At 43.3% G+C, this 14,300-nt stretch overlaps 1 protein-coding gene across 2 annotated transcripts in view; it reads left to right on the top strand.

Moving 5' to 3' along the window:
• col4a6 (collagen, type IV, alpha 6) overlaps positions 1–14,300 on the top strand; it is a 103,299-nt gene that overhangs the window by 77,193 nt on the left and 11,806 nt on the right. Inside the window, exons 10-25 of one of the 2 annotated variants that reach the window (XM_030083695.1) lie at positions 89–151; positions 589–624; positions 732–773; positions 3,943–4,032; positions 6,172–6,225; positions 6,326–6,388; positions 6,473–6,517; positions 6,782–6,835; positions 7,335–7,404; positions 7,562–7,672; positions 7,763–7,912; positions 8,105–8,155; positions 9,097–9,180; positions 9,496–9,653; positions 9,746–9,928; positions 10,014–10,197. In XM_030083695.1, coding sequence (XP_029939555.1) covers positions 89–151; positions 589–624; positions 732–773; positions 3,943–4,032; positions 6,172–6,225; positions 6,326–6,388; positions 6,473–6,517; positions 6,782–6,835; positions 7,335–7,404; positions 7,562–7,672; positions 7,763–7,912; positions 8,105–8,155; positions 9,097–9,180; positions 9,496–9,653; positions 9,746–9,928; positions 10,014–10,197 — 1,438 coding nt within the window. Of the gene's footprint in view, positions 1–88; positions 152–588; positions 625–731; positions 774–3,942; positions 4,033–6,171; positions 6,226–6,325; positions 6,389–6,472; positions 6,518–6,781; positions 6,836–7,334; positions 7,405–7,561; positions 7,673–7,762; positions 7,913–8,104; positions 8,156–9,084; positions 9,181–9,495; positions 9,654–9,745; positions 9,929–10,013; positions 10,198–14,300 lie in introns of both variants that reach the window. The other variant, XM_030083701.1, reaches the window with a different exon arrangement.

Here is a 14,300-nt window from a genome sequence, read left to right as displayed (position 1 = left end):
ACAAAATATCACAACTGAGCATGAGATCCTCGAAAATTCCAATGCATTGAGATTAAATCTGAATAAATAAATTGTTTTGTGTCTGCAGGGCATCAGAGGTCCTGATGGTCCGCCTGGTGGTATTGGTCCCAGAGGGCCTGACGGATACCCCGTATGGAAAACACTTCTTCTGTTTTTACCCCCCTTTATTTTCACAATGCTCATCACACACTTACAATTCTACAAGATGTGGTTTCTTCTCACATATAATTACAGTCAAATATTAAGTTGATGATTAAGACGTGAAGGAATAATCTTGAACTTCTATTTTCTGCTATGAGGGCAAATTCATTGAAAATACAATACGGTTGGTTTTAAAAAAGCTATAAATTGATATATACCTGACAGAAAAGAGACATATTCATAAAAGAACAGAAACAAGTTAAAATGTATCATTTTTATTATTTAGACTAAGATTAGGTCTGCATATTTTACATTGAAACATCTTTTTTTGTTAAAGCATTGATGTAACTTTTTTATTATATTTTATTCATCAATGAAAAATTCATTACATCTATGAAACCGTGTGTGATTGTTCTTTATTTGCAGGGTCAACCCGGTGCTCCTGGACTCCCGGGGCCAATGGTGAGTCAAATGATTGAATGACTTTTGAATCGAATTCATTGCTAATCCCTCTCGATCGTTCGTCTTCTAGTGTAGAAAAGCCTCGCGTTAACGCGTCTCGTTTTCAGGGAAGCCGCAGTGACGGATATCAGGGAGAACGAGGAGACAAGGTATGATTTGTTCAGAGCTCACACAGGCTTTAAATAATAAAACACTCACATTTATTGGACTGCTGAAGTTGGGAGTCCCACAATCTCCTTAAATCTTTATTGCAAACACTATTTGGATGTGTTCATCTTTTTTTTTTTTCACATTTCCGATTAATAAATTAACTTGTTATCGTCAGAAAAGAGGACAGTAAGTAAAGTTTAGCTCTCCATAGCAGATTTTTAGCCTCAAATAAATTCTGTAAATTAACTAAATGGAAAATACTTGAATCCATAACACAAAACAAACAAATCCAATGTAGGACATCAAAATTTTAGGATGTGTTCATTATTTTATACAAAGATTTAAAAAGTTTCTCATAAGATATTTATGTGCAACACTTCAAAACGATGCCATATATATGGAAAAGTCCTGGATTAATGGCCACAAAATAGAAAAAGAAAACCTTGATGAAAGGATTTTGAGGGCAAAGTTTACTGCTTTGCTCCATTTAGAGGAAGAAAACCTGAAGCGGTCGCTCCACAAGCAATGTTTCTCATACGTGATCAAACTGAATTAAAGAGTTCCATAAACCTGAGGCATGAGAACCGACTGAGGGAACAAAATATTGCAAATACCTCAATGAATAACATTGGAAAATGAAACAAATTAGCGTTAGAAACTGTTAGTGTCAAGGTTTAACCTACAAAAACAGTCAGAGGAGCAAAAGAAAACCTTAGTGTGTTCCACTCCAAGGCATTCTGCCTGCAGAAAAGAAGAAAGAAAGAAAGAAAGGAATACTACTCAGCATTCAAGAGAGAGAACCAATGGTGGCCACAGAATCTGCAAACTTCCCTGATAAATAACCACTAAGAAAGAAAAAAAAAATCATCCTGCTGAAGGTAGAAGTTGTAATGAAGTGAAACGAGAGCCATTATTTCGATCCATGTTTTGAGTTTTCCTGGTAAACTGGACTCCACATACTATCAGTGTAAATGAGGATAGTTATGATGTTCTAGTCTGGTCCTCAGTGTGTGAATTCACTGCGTTTGATTGTGTTTGTCTGCATCTTTCATCAAGCATGTTCACATTTTGGTGGTGGCGCCACAATCTGCACTTCATCCGTCCACCTTCACCTTTTAACCCCACCCGTCTCTGCATCCGTCCCTCCTCCTCCTCCTCCTCCTCCTCCTCCTCCTCATCCCATCCACTCATCCACACATCCACCCAGCTGATTGTTGCATCTGTTTCCTGTATAAAGAGATCATATGATCCTCTGTTTGATTCAGTCTGGTTTGTTCTCTCGAATGTTCCGTGCTGCCCGCTGAGACGAACACGAACTCGTCCAGAAGTGTAACGAGAAGTTTCCGTCTTCTCATTGTTTTCCTTGCACTTCTTAGGACGATGTTTTGCGAGTCGTCCGGTGGCTTCACACATTTATTTTCTTTGCTGTCGAGTGACAATTCAGAGACTTCACGTACTTTTCCCAGATTAAAACGCACTTCATTTGACATTTCTCTGGTGCAAGATAGTGAATTTGTAAACTCGGGTGGAGGAAACCGCCATCTTTGGGTGAAAGTTTCTGAGCTGTCACTCTGGAGGACGATCTGTGGACTGTACCCGGGTGCTGGAATCACTCGCTCCTACTTCCTGTGTCGATCGGGGCTTCTGGTGGTGGACTCTGGGGTTTTTTTTGGTTTCACTTTAGCCTGCTCCTCAAACTCCCAACCTGTCACCCACCCAACCCATCCATCTCATTCGCACAGTCGCACACAAAGTTACTAACAAACAGCCATTTCTCCTCACACCCTGCATGCGTGGTTTGCTCGACGCGGCCGTCGCGCGATGAAATCAGACAGATCCGGGTCTTGAACTGAACGTGGGAACAGCTGCTTTAACTGTTTGTAGGGCTGAATCACAAAAAAATCCTTCAATATTGCCCAGGCAGGCCTGATTTACATGTAATCAATTATAAATCATTTTTAAGCTAGTTTTTTGTTATTGTGTTTTTCTACCTCTCCCATCTTTTCTTTACCTATACTGACATGTTTCAATGTGGTTTTTTTTTTGTTTTTTTGTTTTTTTACAGGACAAATTCTTTTCTGTGTGCATCACAGAATATCTTAAAACTTGCGTCGACAAGGCTTTGCTAGCTAGCTAGCTAGCTAGCTGGCTCGCGAGCCAAAAGTATGTGGACAGAGTGTTTTTAACCGGATGTGTTTATTGAAAAGGTTCTTTATGCAGATACCGCAGCAACTTTTAACTTTAACGACCGAGAAAAATCTTAATATGCACACTGCTGGTTGAAGGTAACCAGTACGATCGAAAGGCTTCAAATGTGAATAGTGTAACATCGAAAAGTTCAGGAGTAAGAACTTCAGTGTTTGAGTGGAAAAACTCACACAGAAACTGCAAAAACACTGAAAGCGATGCAGTTTTTATGTGGGGCCACTGACCCTAAATGGAATACAGCAGTTTAAATGGACATACGGAAGGATGAGTGTTACAACAAATGATGGTTTAGAAATACTGGAAGAAACAAGTTTGGAAGCTAAACAGGGTGTCGTAAATCAGACAGGTTTATCAGAATTGTTAATTTATTCCTTACTTCACCTCTCTTTATCAGGAAAAGCACCTCTCTTTCCCCACAATGAATACTTTAATTTAAAAAGAAACTTTAAACAAACTTTCTTGAGCAATAAGCAAAAACAAATCACCCAGCCAGCAGAACTTAAACACCTGATGATTTGCATAATCCAGCAGGAATCCATAAATGAGCGGTCCTCCATCATCTCAAATATTTTACTGAAGTATTTTACTTTCTGGGGAAGAATTTCATTGAAAAATTTCAAACGTCTGTTATAAAAACCTACTTGTCAGAAAAGAATATAACTCAATATTTGTGAACAAACTAACGGCGTCATGAACTGTTCAAGTTCTGGTTGAGGGAGCGCATCTGAACGTCGACCCGGTGAGCACTGATACCGAGACCCCCCATGGTGGCGCTGGTGGTTCTGGCCATGTATCTAAAACCTCTACATACTTTTGGCTTTGCAGTCTCTTGTCTTGATACCTACTATTTCCTTTCTCCTTCTCCTCTCCATCTCTTTTTCTTTCGTCTCCCGACTCCTCCAACGCCTTCCGCCCCCTTCTGATTGGCTAACAATGTGTTGTGTGTATTCCGGACTCCAGGGCGACGTGGGTCTTCCCGGACCCAGTGGTACTCCCGGCGACGGGTCGCTAAGTGGCGAACAAACTCTCACTATCTACAAAGGAGTTAAGGTAACACAGCAAGGGAAGGGAAGGAGACGAGGTTTTAAACGCTTTTCACAGCACAAAACACACACACGTGGTGGGGCTCAGTGTTATCGAAGGTCAGTGCAGGCTGTTTCAAACTTCAAGGCTGACAAAGGAAGAGGAGCGGTGATTGCAGCAGGCCGTGCAGCTACGGAGGGGAGGAGGACGAATCTCCATGAAAAGAGCTGGAGGAGGAAGAGGAGGAGGAGGAGGAGGAGGGGGAGGTGTTCTGAGGAGGTGCAGGAGGAGTCAGGTCTGTGCTGTGAAAGGCTCCAGGAATGGAAACTCCAAACACACACTTTTTACAGCACAGATCACATTTTCAGTCCAACAACCTGAAGTTAAAACACTCCACTTTTAAGTACTTCCAAAGGAGTCCTGTCTGCTTGTTTAAATAAAATCAACTAGAATAAAAAAGTAAAGCAGGGGCTGAGCTGGATAAAAATGGATGAAACTTCTGAAAAAGTGAGAGAGAAATTGCTCAATAGATAGAATTATCATTTAAAACTGTCTGAACACCATGAGAAAAGGTGATGAGAGAAACTTAAAGGAAAAATAGCTTAAAGAGTTGAAAGAGGTTTAATAATAAAGCCACCACATCTACAAAATATTGTTTAAAAGAAATCGAAATTTCTAAAATGGGGTCCCAAAATGGCTAAAATTGAAAAAAGTTAAAATTCATCAAATGCGATGACTAAAAATAGTTTTACAGACAACTGCTAAATGCCTGAAAATGTCAACTAAAACCATCAAGTTCATAGGATAGGATTTATTGAGGAAACATGGTCACAATTTGTGTATTAAAATGAAACGGAAAGACCTTATTCCTAATGTGAAGTCATGAGTAAAAACTAATTCTTATACATTTTGGAGGTAAAAACAGAAAATTGTTATAAAGCTGAAATTAAACTCAGCAAGACGCTTATTTTTTATGACCAATTTGTTGTTGATGTAAAAGAGACTCATTAATATCATCAAATATGTGTCAAAACAAAGCAAACACAAACTATGAAGACTTTCCAGGTTCTAACATGAGTTTTTCTTTATATTCTTCCTGCTCTTATAGGAAGAGTTGCTGTTGCTTTATGTTACATATCAACAATCCAGATCTTAGAATTTGTCTCTAAAGATAGTCTTTATGATAATGATCCAATAGTTTTCAGCACTTTTCACATGAGGATCGTCTGACCACTCGACCATGTTCCCACCATAAATTAATCAATCCTAAATCGAAGCGCCAAAACTGGAACCTGCGGATTGAGATCGAAGCCTGACCTCTGGCTCTCCTGAAAGAAACTCCTCCTTCCTCTCCTCTCCGGTCCTCGCTCTGCTCATGACAACCAGTTCGCTGGTTTTCATGCTCGTCCTCATGGAGTCCGTCCTCCTGCCAGCGGTCCGTCGATCCCCCCCCCTAGACCCCCGCCCCCCCTCTCCCTCGCCCGATCTGCCTCCGCCGCCCGCTGTGAAAGCCGGTGATCAGTGTAAACCGTTGTCCCTTCCTCGGTTATGGCATCATCCAGGGAGACGTGGGCTTGCCCGGCGACCCCGGCCAGCCAATGATCAATGGCGGCGTGGAGTTTGTGGGTTTTCCCAAAGGAGACAAAGGAACGCAGGTTTGTTGGAAAGCACGAGCTGTAGCCGACACGTCACGGGATGACCTTTCATGTTTCCTGTCGCCACACGTCAATCCTAATGCCGACAGAAATCCCTCAAAAACCCAGTGTGGCGTGGTCCATGGAGGATCAGATTTCTGCCTTGGTGCACATCGTTTCGTCTATTCAGTGCTTCTGTTGAACTTTAAGACTTTTACCTCATTTGTTCTTGAAAAACGGTTCGTAGTAACTTTTGTGCAAATGTGATTAAGAGAAATTAGAGAAATGATTGACAGCCATGTTATTTGTTGCTCTATGGATCTTCAATCACATCCCAAAGAGCAGTGCATCTGTTGGCTTGGAAAACATGAATTAGCATTAAAAATGTCTGTTTTATGTGGGCTACAAAGGTAAGTCAAGTAAAAAAAAAATATCTGAAGAATACTGTGAAACTGATCAATCGTATTCTGGAGGTTGTTCTGTGATGCTGCGATGTGAAGTTCACCTCCGTCTGTCTCTGTCTCTCTCAAAGGGCGAACCTGGTTTCAAAGGAGTCCGAGGATATCCTGGAAATCCTGGTCCACCTGTAAGCCTGCATTTTTTTTTTCTTTCAAATTTTGTTCGTTACTTTACACTTTCTCACTTCGTAGCACTTTTTTTTTTTTTCTATAATAAACCCATTGCAGGGACCGTTTGGTTTTCGAGGGGAGTATGGAGAAAAGGGCATTCCTGGATATCCTGGAGCGAGGGTGAGTGAGGGAATACTCTCTAATTCCTCTCTCATTTGTCCTGTTTGTCCTCTTCTGTGACTGATGCTGTCTGTGATTGAACAGGGTCCACCAGGCTTTAACGGACCCCCGGGTGCACCGGGACAGCAGGTGGGTTCCAAGAAACTGCAGCTATTAGGCTGTAAACTAACTCCTCAATTAGTTCAAACCATAACCACACACTAAAATCCAACATTTGAAAATTTTATTTTTGCAGTTTGCACATTTTGTTTTACTGTGACATGCATTCATGCAACATGCCTGAACACTGCATTGAGATTTCCTCAGTAAACTTCTTTGCCTGCGATGCAGTGCTGCTGTGAGCAGCTTGATCTCTGTGCATTGATCTGAAACTGATTTGATGATCCAACACAGGGATTCAGAGGAAGCCCGGGTTTCCCCGGCCAGCCCGGATACATCGGAGCCAAGGTAAAAACTGCAAATCAGAGAACGAAAATATGATGCTTGTCTTTGTACCCACTACATACTGTGTCCATCAAGCACTGAATACTCATTTAAAGTGCAACTGTGCACTTTGTGCAAGATGTTATGCAGTGCATCCTCACTGTTAAACTGTTGCTGGTTTTTTTTGTTTGTTTTTCATAAAATGCTGGAAAAAAAAATTGGTAGATGTTCAGTACTTTTTGCAAGATTTTCTCATGAACCAGTCTGCTTAGAATTATTATTTATGCTGAGAATAAGTGAGAGGTATAGAAAAAAAGCAGGTTTTCATTTAAATTACGATAAAGTAAACATGTGATAATGTGTTAAATATGATGTGTGGATCTTATTTACCGATCACCAAGACAGAAAGTTGATTGTTGATTGAAGTTGTAAGTTTGATTGCAAAGAAGTTCAAATGTTTTTAACCAACAGTCCTGAACCTGGTTTTTCCTCCGTCTTCTTCTGCTCCTCCCTCTTTTCTCAGGGGGATCAGGGAGAACCTGGACTTCCAGGACCTCCAGCTTACATTAGTGATGGGGGCACAGCAGTTCAAGGTAACACACACACACACACACACACACACACAGAATCATTTTCAGCATGCCAAATGTGAAAGAATCGTACGATGACACACGTGCTTTCAGATATTTCTGTTACACCGTTTAAAGATACAGTTTCAGTGCGTTAACATCTGAACCATCTCTTCTGCAGGGCTACAAGGCGACCCCGGGTCGAGCGGCTACCCTGGTCCCCGTGGTGACCAGGGACCTCCAGGGTTTCCGGGACCTCCAGGACCGCCTGGAATAGGGGGTATTGGTACAGGTGGTCTATCCAAACTCATGTGTTTTGACAGATTTGAGTCTATTTTTGATTGCAAACCCTGAATCTTCTCTCTGAATTCCACACACACAGGACGACCCGGACTCCCCGGTTTCCCCGGGACCCCGGGCCCCAAAGGAGAGATCGGCAATCAAGGCATACCGGGCTACGGCACCGAAGGACTCCCGGGTTCCCCTGGACTTCCTGGACCTCCTGGCGCCGTCGGACCTCCCGGTCCCACTAGTAAGTAGATACCGAGTTCATCAGTGAACATCTTTCCCTCACAGGTGGAGCTGGTAATTTGAGAATTAGTTTTAGAGACGGAGTCCTCCGGCTCGCACAGAGCTGCAGTGGAATCAGAGCGAGCCGATCCTCCAGCTCGCACGAGTAACAGTTTTAAAACATTCTGGTTGACTGACTTTGCTGTCCTCCAAGGCCAACAAGGACCCTGCGTCATCTATCCTGAGTTCACTGTCAGGCCCAAAGGTCAGTCTGACAGCTGCCCCCCGAGGCGGCCATATTGCTGTGGTCGCCATGGCAATATCTTACCCTGCCGAAGCGACTTTCCAAAAAAAAACAACAACTGCCCCTTTCAGCAGGCAGGATCTACCTGCCACCATGCTTTTTTGGTTTTTTGGTTTTTTTCCGCGCTGGGGGAGCGGTGGTAAGTACCGAGCGGAGGCTGCCCGGCGCTTCAGACTTGGATATGAGGAGCTCTCTACTCCAAGCTGCTTTTCTCATCTTTCGGCCACAAGGTGTCGCCTGCTGTGAACACTATTCACTGATTTTACAGAGCCTCTCATGCTTGACAGCAGCATTTGCAGCTTTTTTTTGTTTCCTTTTATCTTTTTTTTACATTTCGCATAAACACATGAAACACAATCATTTGACTGTTAGATGAGTGTGTTTGTGTGTTTCTTTTACCTGGGTAGGTGTCAAACTGCTATGCATGCTGCTGGTGGCGAGGAGACCGGTCACGGTCGATGTAAAATCACTGAATTTGTTCCATGCTGAATAAGGTGCTGTTTTATATTTTCGTACGATATAAACAATTCAATGCCTCTCGTCTTGCAGCAGCAGCGGCTCCAACCCTCTGTCAGATCTGAACAAGCAGAGCAACTAACCCTGATCTCACCCTGTTACGCAGAGCTGCACTTGCACTGTGCTGGTTTGAACAGTTCCAGCAAATCTTAGTAACATTTAGACTTTAAATGCTGTAAGAAACTCAATTAATTATTATAAGACTGGAACTGTTGGTCAGTCGGTGCAATTCAGTTTCGAACAGGGTGATTCACATTTTTACTGATATTTTGTGCATTAGTTGTGTCTTGAATAGATCTAACGCTGCCTATGTGCATGTGTGTGTGTGTGTGTGTGTCTGTGTGTGTGTGTGCTTTGTTTTCTTTCATTTAAAGGCACCTCGCCAGGAGCACCAACGAGCTACCCCGGACCTCCTGGCACTCCCGGCCCGCGAGGACCACCGGGTGACAGAGGCTTCAAAGGATTTAGAGGTATACACACACACATACACACACACACACACACACACACACACACACACATGCGCGCACACATATACAGAAAATATTAAGAGTTCAGCACTAAAAAGCTTATAATCATATTTAAGAGATTCATGTTAATAGTAACTCTTCAGCTGAAGCTAAAGCTAACCGAGGAGTTCCACAGGGTTGTGTGTTGGGAACCCTAATTTTCATTTTTCGATAAAGCACTCCGTTGTACAAAAATGTGTTCTCGTGTCGGGGTGTGTTAGCGGTTAGTGCGCCGAGGTATCTTTGTTGAATGGAGACCCCCCCCCTCCCCCGCAGGTGACCTTGGGGACTGCGCCTGTCTCGGAGGAGGCTCCTCCGGGTTGCCCGGCTTACCGGGAGCCCCCGGAACGAGCGGTGGCCCCGGCTTTCCAGGGCGAAAGGGCGAGCCCGGCGACGGCGGCTCGCCTGGTCTGAATGGAATTCCGGGCCCTTCTGTGAGAACAACTCAGTGTTTTAACCCCCCAAAAAAATCTGTACATTATCATTTTGTGCTTCTTTTACAAGGACACATGATGTCTGTCTGTAGGGTCGTGTTGGTGAGAGAGGCTTCCCTGGTCGCAAGGGAGAGAAAGGCACTTCGTTCTATCCCAACCTTGGTTTGGGGGTGAAAGGAGAGATCGGAGGTCCTGGACCCAGAGGACCTACGGGTGAAACGGGAAAACCCGGCAGAGACGGACTTCCCGGCTTCCCCGGAGCCCCCGGACCCCCAGTGAGACCTCAGACTCCAATGATTCAGATGAAACTCAATCTGAAGCGGGTTTTTAACCCGTCCTCCGCTTTGCCCTGCCCTCCAGGGCGACGCTGGCTTCGGCACCGTCGGAGAGAAGGGATTCCCGGGTTACCCGGGGGCAAAGGGGCGTCCCGGAGGTCCCGGCGACCCCGGGCCCGGTTTCAGTGGAACGCCCGGCTTTCGCGGCGAGCCTGGAGACCCCGGAATACCCGGACTGCCGGGGCAGCCTGGCTTACCCGGACAGAGAGGTAAGTGGCGAGCGGGGAAGAGCAGCAGAAGGAAAAAGAGTGTGTATGTGTGTGTGGAGAGTGTGTGAAAAGTCCATAGTAGGTGGGTTTTAATCACTCCCACAGGGTGAAGTCCTGACCACACATCCTCCTCATCCCATCACGTAGTCGTCATAACAACCTCACTGTCAGCCGTTTCCGAGGGACAAACACTTCCTGGTTGATCCAGACCCGACGAGACGGCGCAGCTCCAGTTAGACTTTCCATTATTTTTATTTCCCCCCCCCTGCTCTTCATGCCTCAGCTGCAGCGGCGCACTCTCAGCCACATGATTAATGGTCTCCATTAATGTGCTTCTTCTGCAACCAATAATCCATAATCCATCGACTGCTCTGTTAGTTTACTGATTGACGCACAATGATGGCGTTTTAATTGCTGATTGAGTAACAACTACTGTGCTTCTTTAGTCTCGGAGGAGGAGATTCAAATGCTCACTAAGTAACACTTTTAATTGGTTTATTGGCATAAAAAGCAGTTTCACTGAGCCATAATGGTGATAATTAGATGCATTTATTATCAATATAAACTGAGACTGTGGAAAGTTTTAAACTTAAAGGAATACTCCGAAGATTTTGGACCCACGCCCTATCCCTATCATTGACAAAGTGAGACAAGCTCATAAATACCTTTTTTGTGTCTGTGCGTCCAGTGGCTGGTTCCCAGCTATTAGCATTGTAGTTAGCTTCGCTCAATTGCGGGAAGTCAATAGGAAACAGAGTGGGACCGACGAAAGTGGACAAAATACTCCTTCCAGTGGTCCAGGCAATGGCGTATTAGCACGTGAAGTAAATCCGAATGGTTCTAAAACGTTTTAAAAGATGTGTTTTCTTTTCAATCCGTTAAAATAACGTTTTGATACACACACATCTGTACAAGCATAGTGCTCCGCGGAAGGATATATCGGCGACACAGCGGCTGAGTCTATGGCTTCTACTGCTGTGCTCCGGTATATCCTTCCGCGGAGCACTATGCTTGTGCAGATCTGTGTGTATCAAAACGTTATTTTAACGGATTGAAAAGAAAACACATCTTTTAAAATGTTTTATAATCATTCAGATTTACTTCATGTGCTAATACGCCATCCCCTGGACCACTGGAAGGAGTATTTTGTCCACTTTTGTCAGTCCGGCTCTGTCTCCTATTCACCTCCAGCAATTGAGCTAAGCTAACTACGATGCTAACAGCTGGGATCCAGCCACTGGATACACAGACACAAAAAAGGTATTTATGAACTTATCTCACTTTGTCAATGATAGGGAAAGGGCGTGGGGCCAAAATCTTCGGAGTATTCCTTTAAAGAAATCCAGTGGTAAGTTTATCCCATTTAGAAGTATTTCTAAGTCGAAAACTCTGATTTTGTTCACTTAATTGCTTTGCAAAATATGTTACTTCACAGAAATATCATATAATGGTGTAAAGTTGTGTGAAATCAGAAGAGGATGAGCTTAAGCTATGAAACAGATTCAGCGTCTTCAGACAGTGAACCAACCCGAAAGCTTCTTCGCCGCTCTCCTCTCTGAGACTAAACGACACAAAGACTGCAGCAGCAGCTCTGCGCTTCCCTCCGGTGTGAATGTGCGCTCTCCTGCTGCGCTGCCGACGCCGCAGGACTGGATGATTTGGCTTTTAATACCGAGGTTATCGTCGCTCACGGGGAGCGCGGCGAGGGAACGCCGGGGAGCGGGCCTCCCTCCTCCGTCCCTCCCGCCGCTCTTCTCGGCGGTGATAACCTGTTTGGAGGCACTTTCACAACGAAGCGAGCATTTTAATGTGCTTTTTGCCTGAACTGAATGGAACTGATGTCTGTTTGATGAAAAAGAAAGATTAATGCTTTACCGGCGCATGCAAATGACCCTGACTGCCTTTGTATGCTGCCGTCTCTCTCTCTCTCTCTCTCTCTCTCTCTCTCTCTCTCTCTCTCTCTCCCTCTCCATCCCTCCATCCATCCCTCCACCTCTCTCTCACCTGTGCATGTGTATCTGTCCAGGTGAAAACAGCTGTGGAGGGGTTTTTGACGCCGGAGAGGGAACCGGTGGGTAACAGACTTTTTCCATCCACCAGCCATAGCGAGGAGCCCGGGACAGGATTACTGATTAGTTTCAGGGGAGCCCAGAAACTGGTGGATTCATGAAATATCCCTCAATGGAATTAGCGAAAACTAAACCCGACAGCAGGTGTACTCACATTGAGCCTGTTCACATGCCTCCGAAAAGATTGGAACGATCTAATCAGATTCGTACTTCAGAAATGATGTATGATGACTTTTACTTCAACGTTGAAAGTGTAAATCTGTCTTTTTCTTAATTGGACAACTGCTGATGAATTTTACAGCATTACAACGGAATTCTCCAGAAATTTGATTTTCAGTGCGCATGTGAACGGGCTCAATGACAACCAGGTTCACCAATCTGCACAAGAAACAACATTACTAAAGTAATTTAGTATAGTAGCGAGGTTTTAATGTGTTGACAATGCAAGCAGTTTGGAAGAGCTGCAGCTAAAGTGCTTTAATTATACCAACACAATTATTTTCGACCTGTAAAAGAACAATTGAAGCGAGATAAGACGATCTGGATGATTAAACATTAAAAAAACAATACGAGAAGGTACTTTCTTGTAATTTAGGATTAGATGGAATATATTACAATGACTCAAGGTCATTGCAAATAAGATAAAATGCTTTTTTCAAAGTGTCATGATTAATTCTTTAAAATGACACAGATAATGTAGTTGACTACTGTATCATATGTTCAATAAATACATTTAAATTATATTAAATAGTAACAAATAATATTTACATAAATAAATATATTTACTTATACATCAAACCAAAGATATTTAATAACAGGAGGTCATTAGTCTATCTTGTTATTTTATACAAAGTACAAGAGTTATTGTTGTTGAACGGTAGTGTATAGCATGTAAAAATGCTATAGCTACACTAAAAAAATAACAAAAAATAATGTTGGAAACCAAACATAGAAAGAGATTTCTTTTTTTCCAGGACAGAAATGATGTTGAAAATATGAATAATTTTTAGCGATTTTTCAGCTTTTTATGGGGTTTATTGTAAAGAACTATCACGTAAGTGTTTAAATCTTCCATATGCCAATAAATTTGTAACTTCTAATAACACCTGAACAGAGTTCAGTTAATTTTTGTAGGATTTTTTTGTTCATATACCAACTTTACAAATCATAATAATTCAATAAAAACCATTTCATTTTTTTGCTGTAAAAGAGAGAATAAGGGTTTTAAACCTCAGGGCGTCGCCATGTTTGCATTGTGAACAACACAGACAGAAAGTTACTGAGTTTCATAACTTTTCTCCAGATTCTATCAGAGGTGTGCTCAGAAGTGGCACGAGCTCAGCAACAACCGGCTCCCTGTCAATCATTTGTTCATGGCGGCCTGCGTGGAAGCCCCGCCCCCATCCGGGCCCGCTCAGTGGATGATTGACAGCTGCTTGTTGGTACCCTCCTCTTCCTCCAGTCAAAGCTGCTGAAGCCTGGCGCATGTTTTCAAATCCTGCCTCTGCTAAGCGCTTTTAACCAGTGAAGGGTGGGGCAGGTGGGGCAACGAGGAAAAAAACAACACAGCCGGTCATTTACCAGAGAGAAATGTGATCCCGTTCATCCTCTTCTAATATTCAGACATCAACATGGCCAAATTTGCTACTAACAATATTTAACACCAATCATAGAAATGTGTGATCTGGAAGCAGGAAGTGGCGTGAATGGAGGCGACAGACAATCTGGGCTGCCGGAGCGCTGGCAGATACCGCTGAAGCCGGAGCTCAGCGTGCGACTGTTGACATGAAAGGATATTTCAGCCGGCAATGAATACGCACCAGTCCTGGAAATCGCTCCTGCTGAAGCTTCACTGTTCTTTAGATAGATTTAAGAGAATGAATGAATTCTGTTAACGTGTAAATACTTCCTCCTGTTTTCACATTTATTTGTTTTAGACGCAGAGAGATCTGCTGTATGTTTGTGTGACCTGGGGATGCTCCATTTTTTATTTTTGTCTTAATTTGCTGTAAATGTGCAATGAAGTGGGGAATG

Source organism: Salarias fasciatus, chromosome 3, assembly GCF_902148845.1.
Source record: "Salarias fasciatus chromosome 3, fSalaFa1.1, whole genome shotgun sequence".
In the NCBI taxonomy this organism is placed as follows: domain Eukaryota; kingdom Metazoa; phylum Chordata; class Actinopteri; order Blenniiformes; family Blenniidae; genus Salarias; species Salarias fasciatus.
The sequence above is the reverse complement of the archived record's forward strand: the minus strand, read 5'-3'. Positions and strand labels throughout refer to the sequence as shown.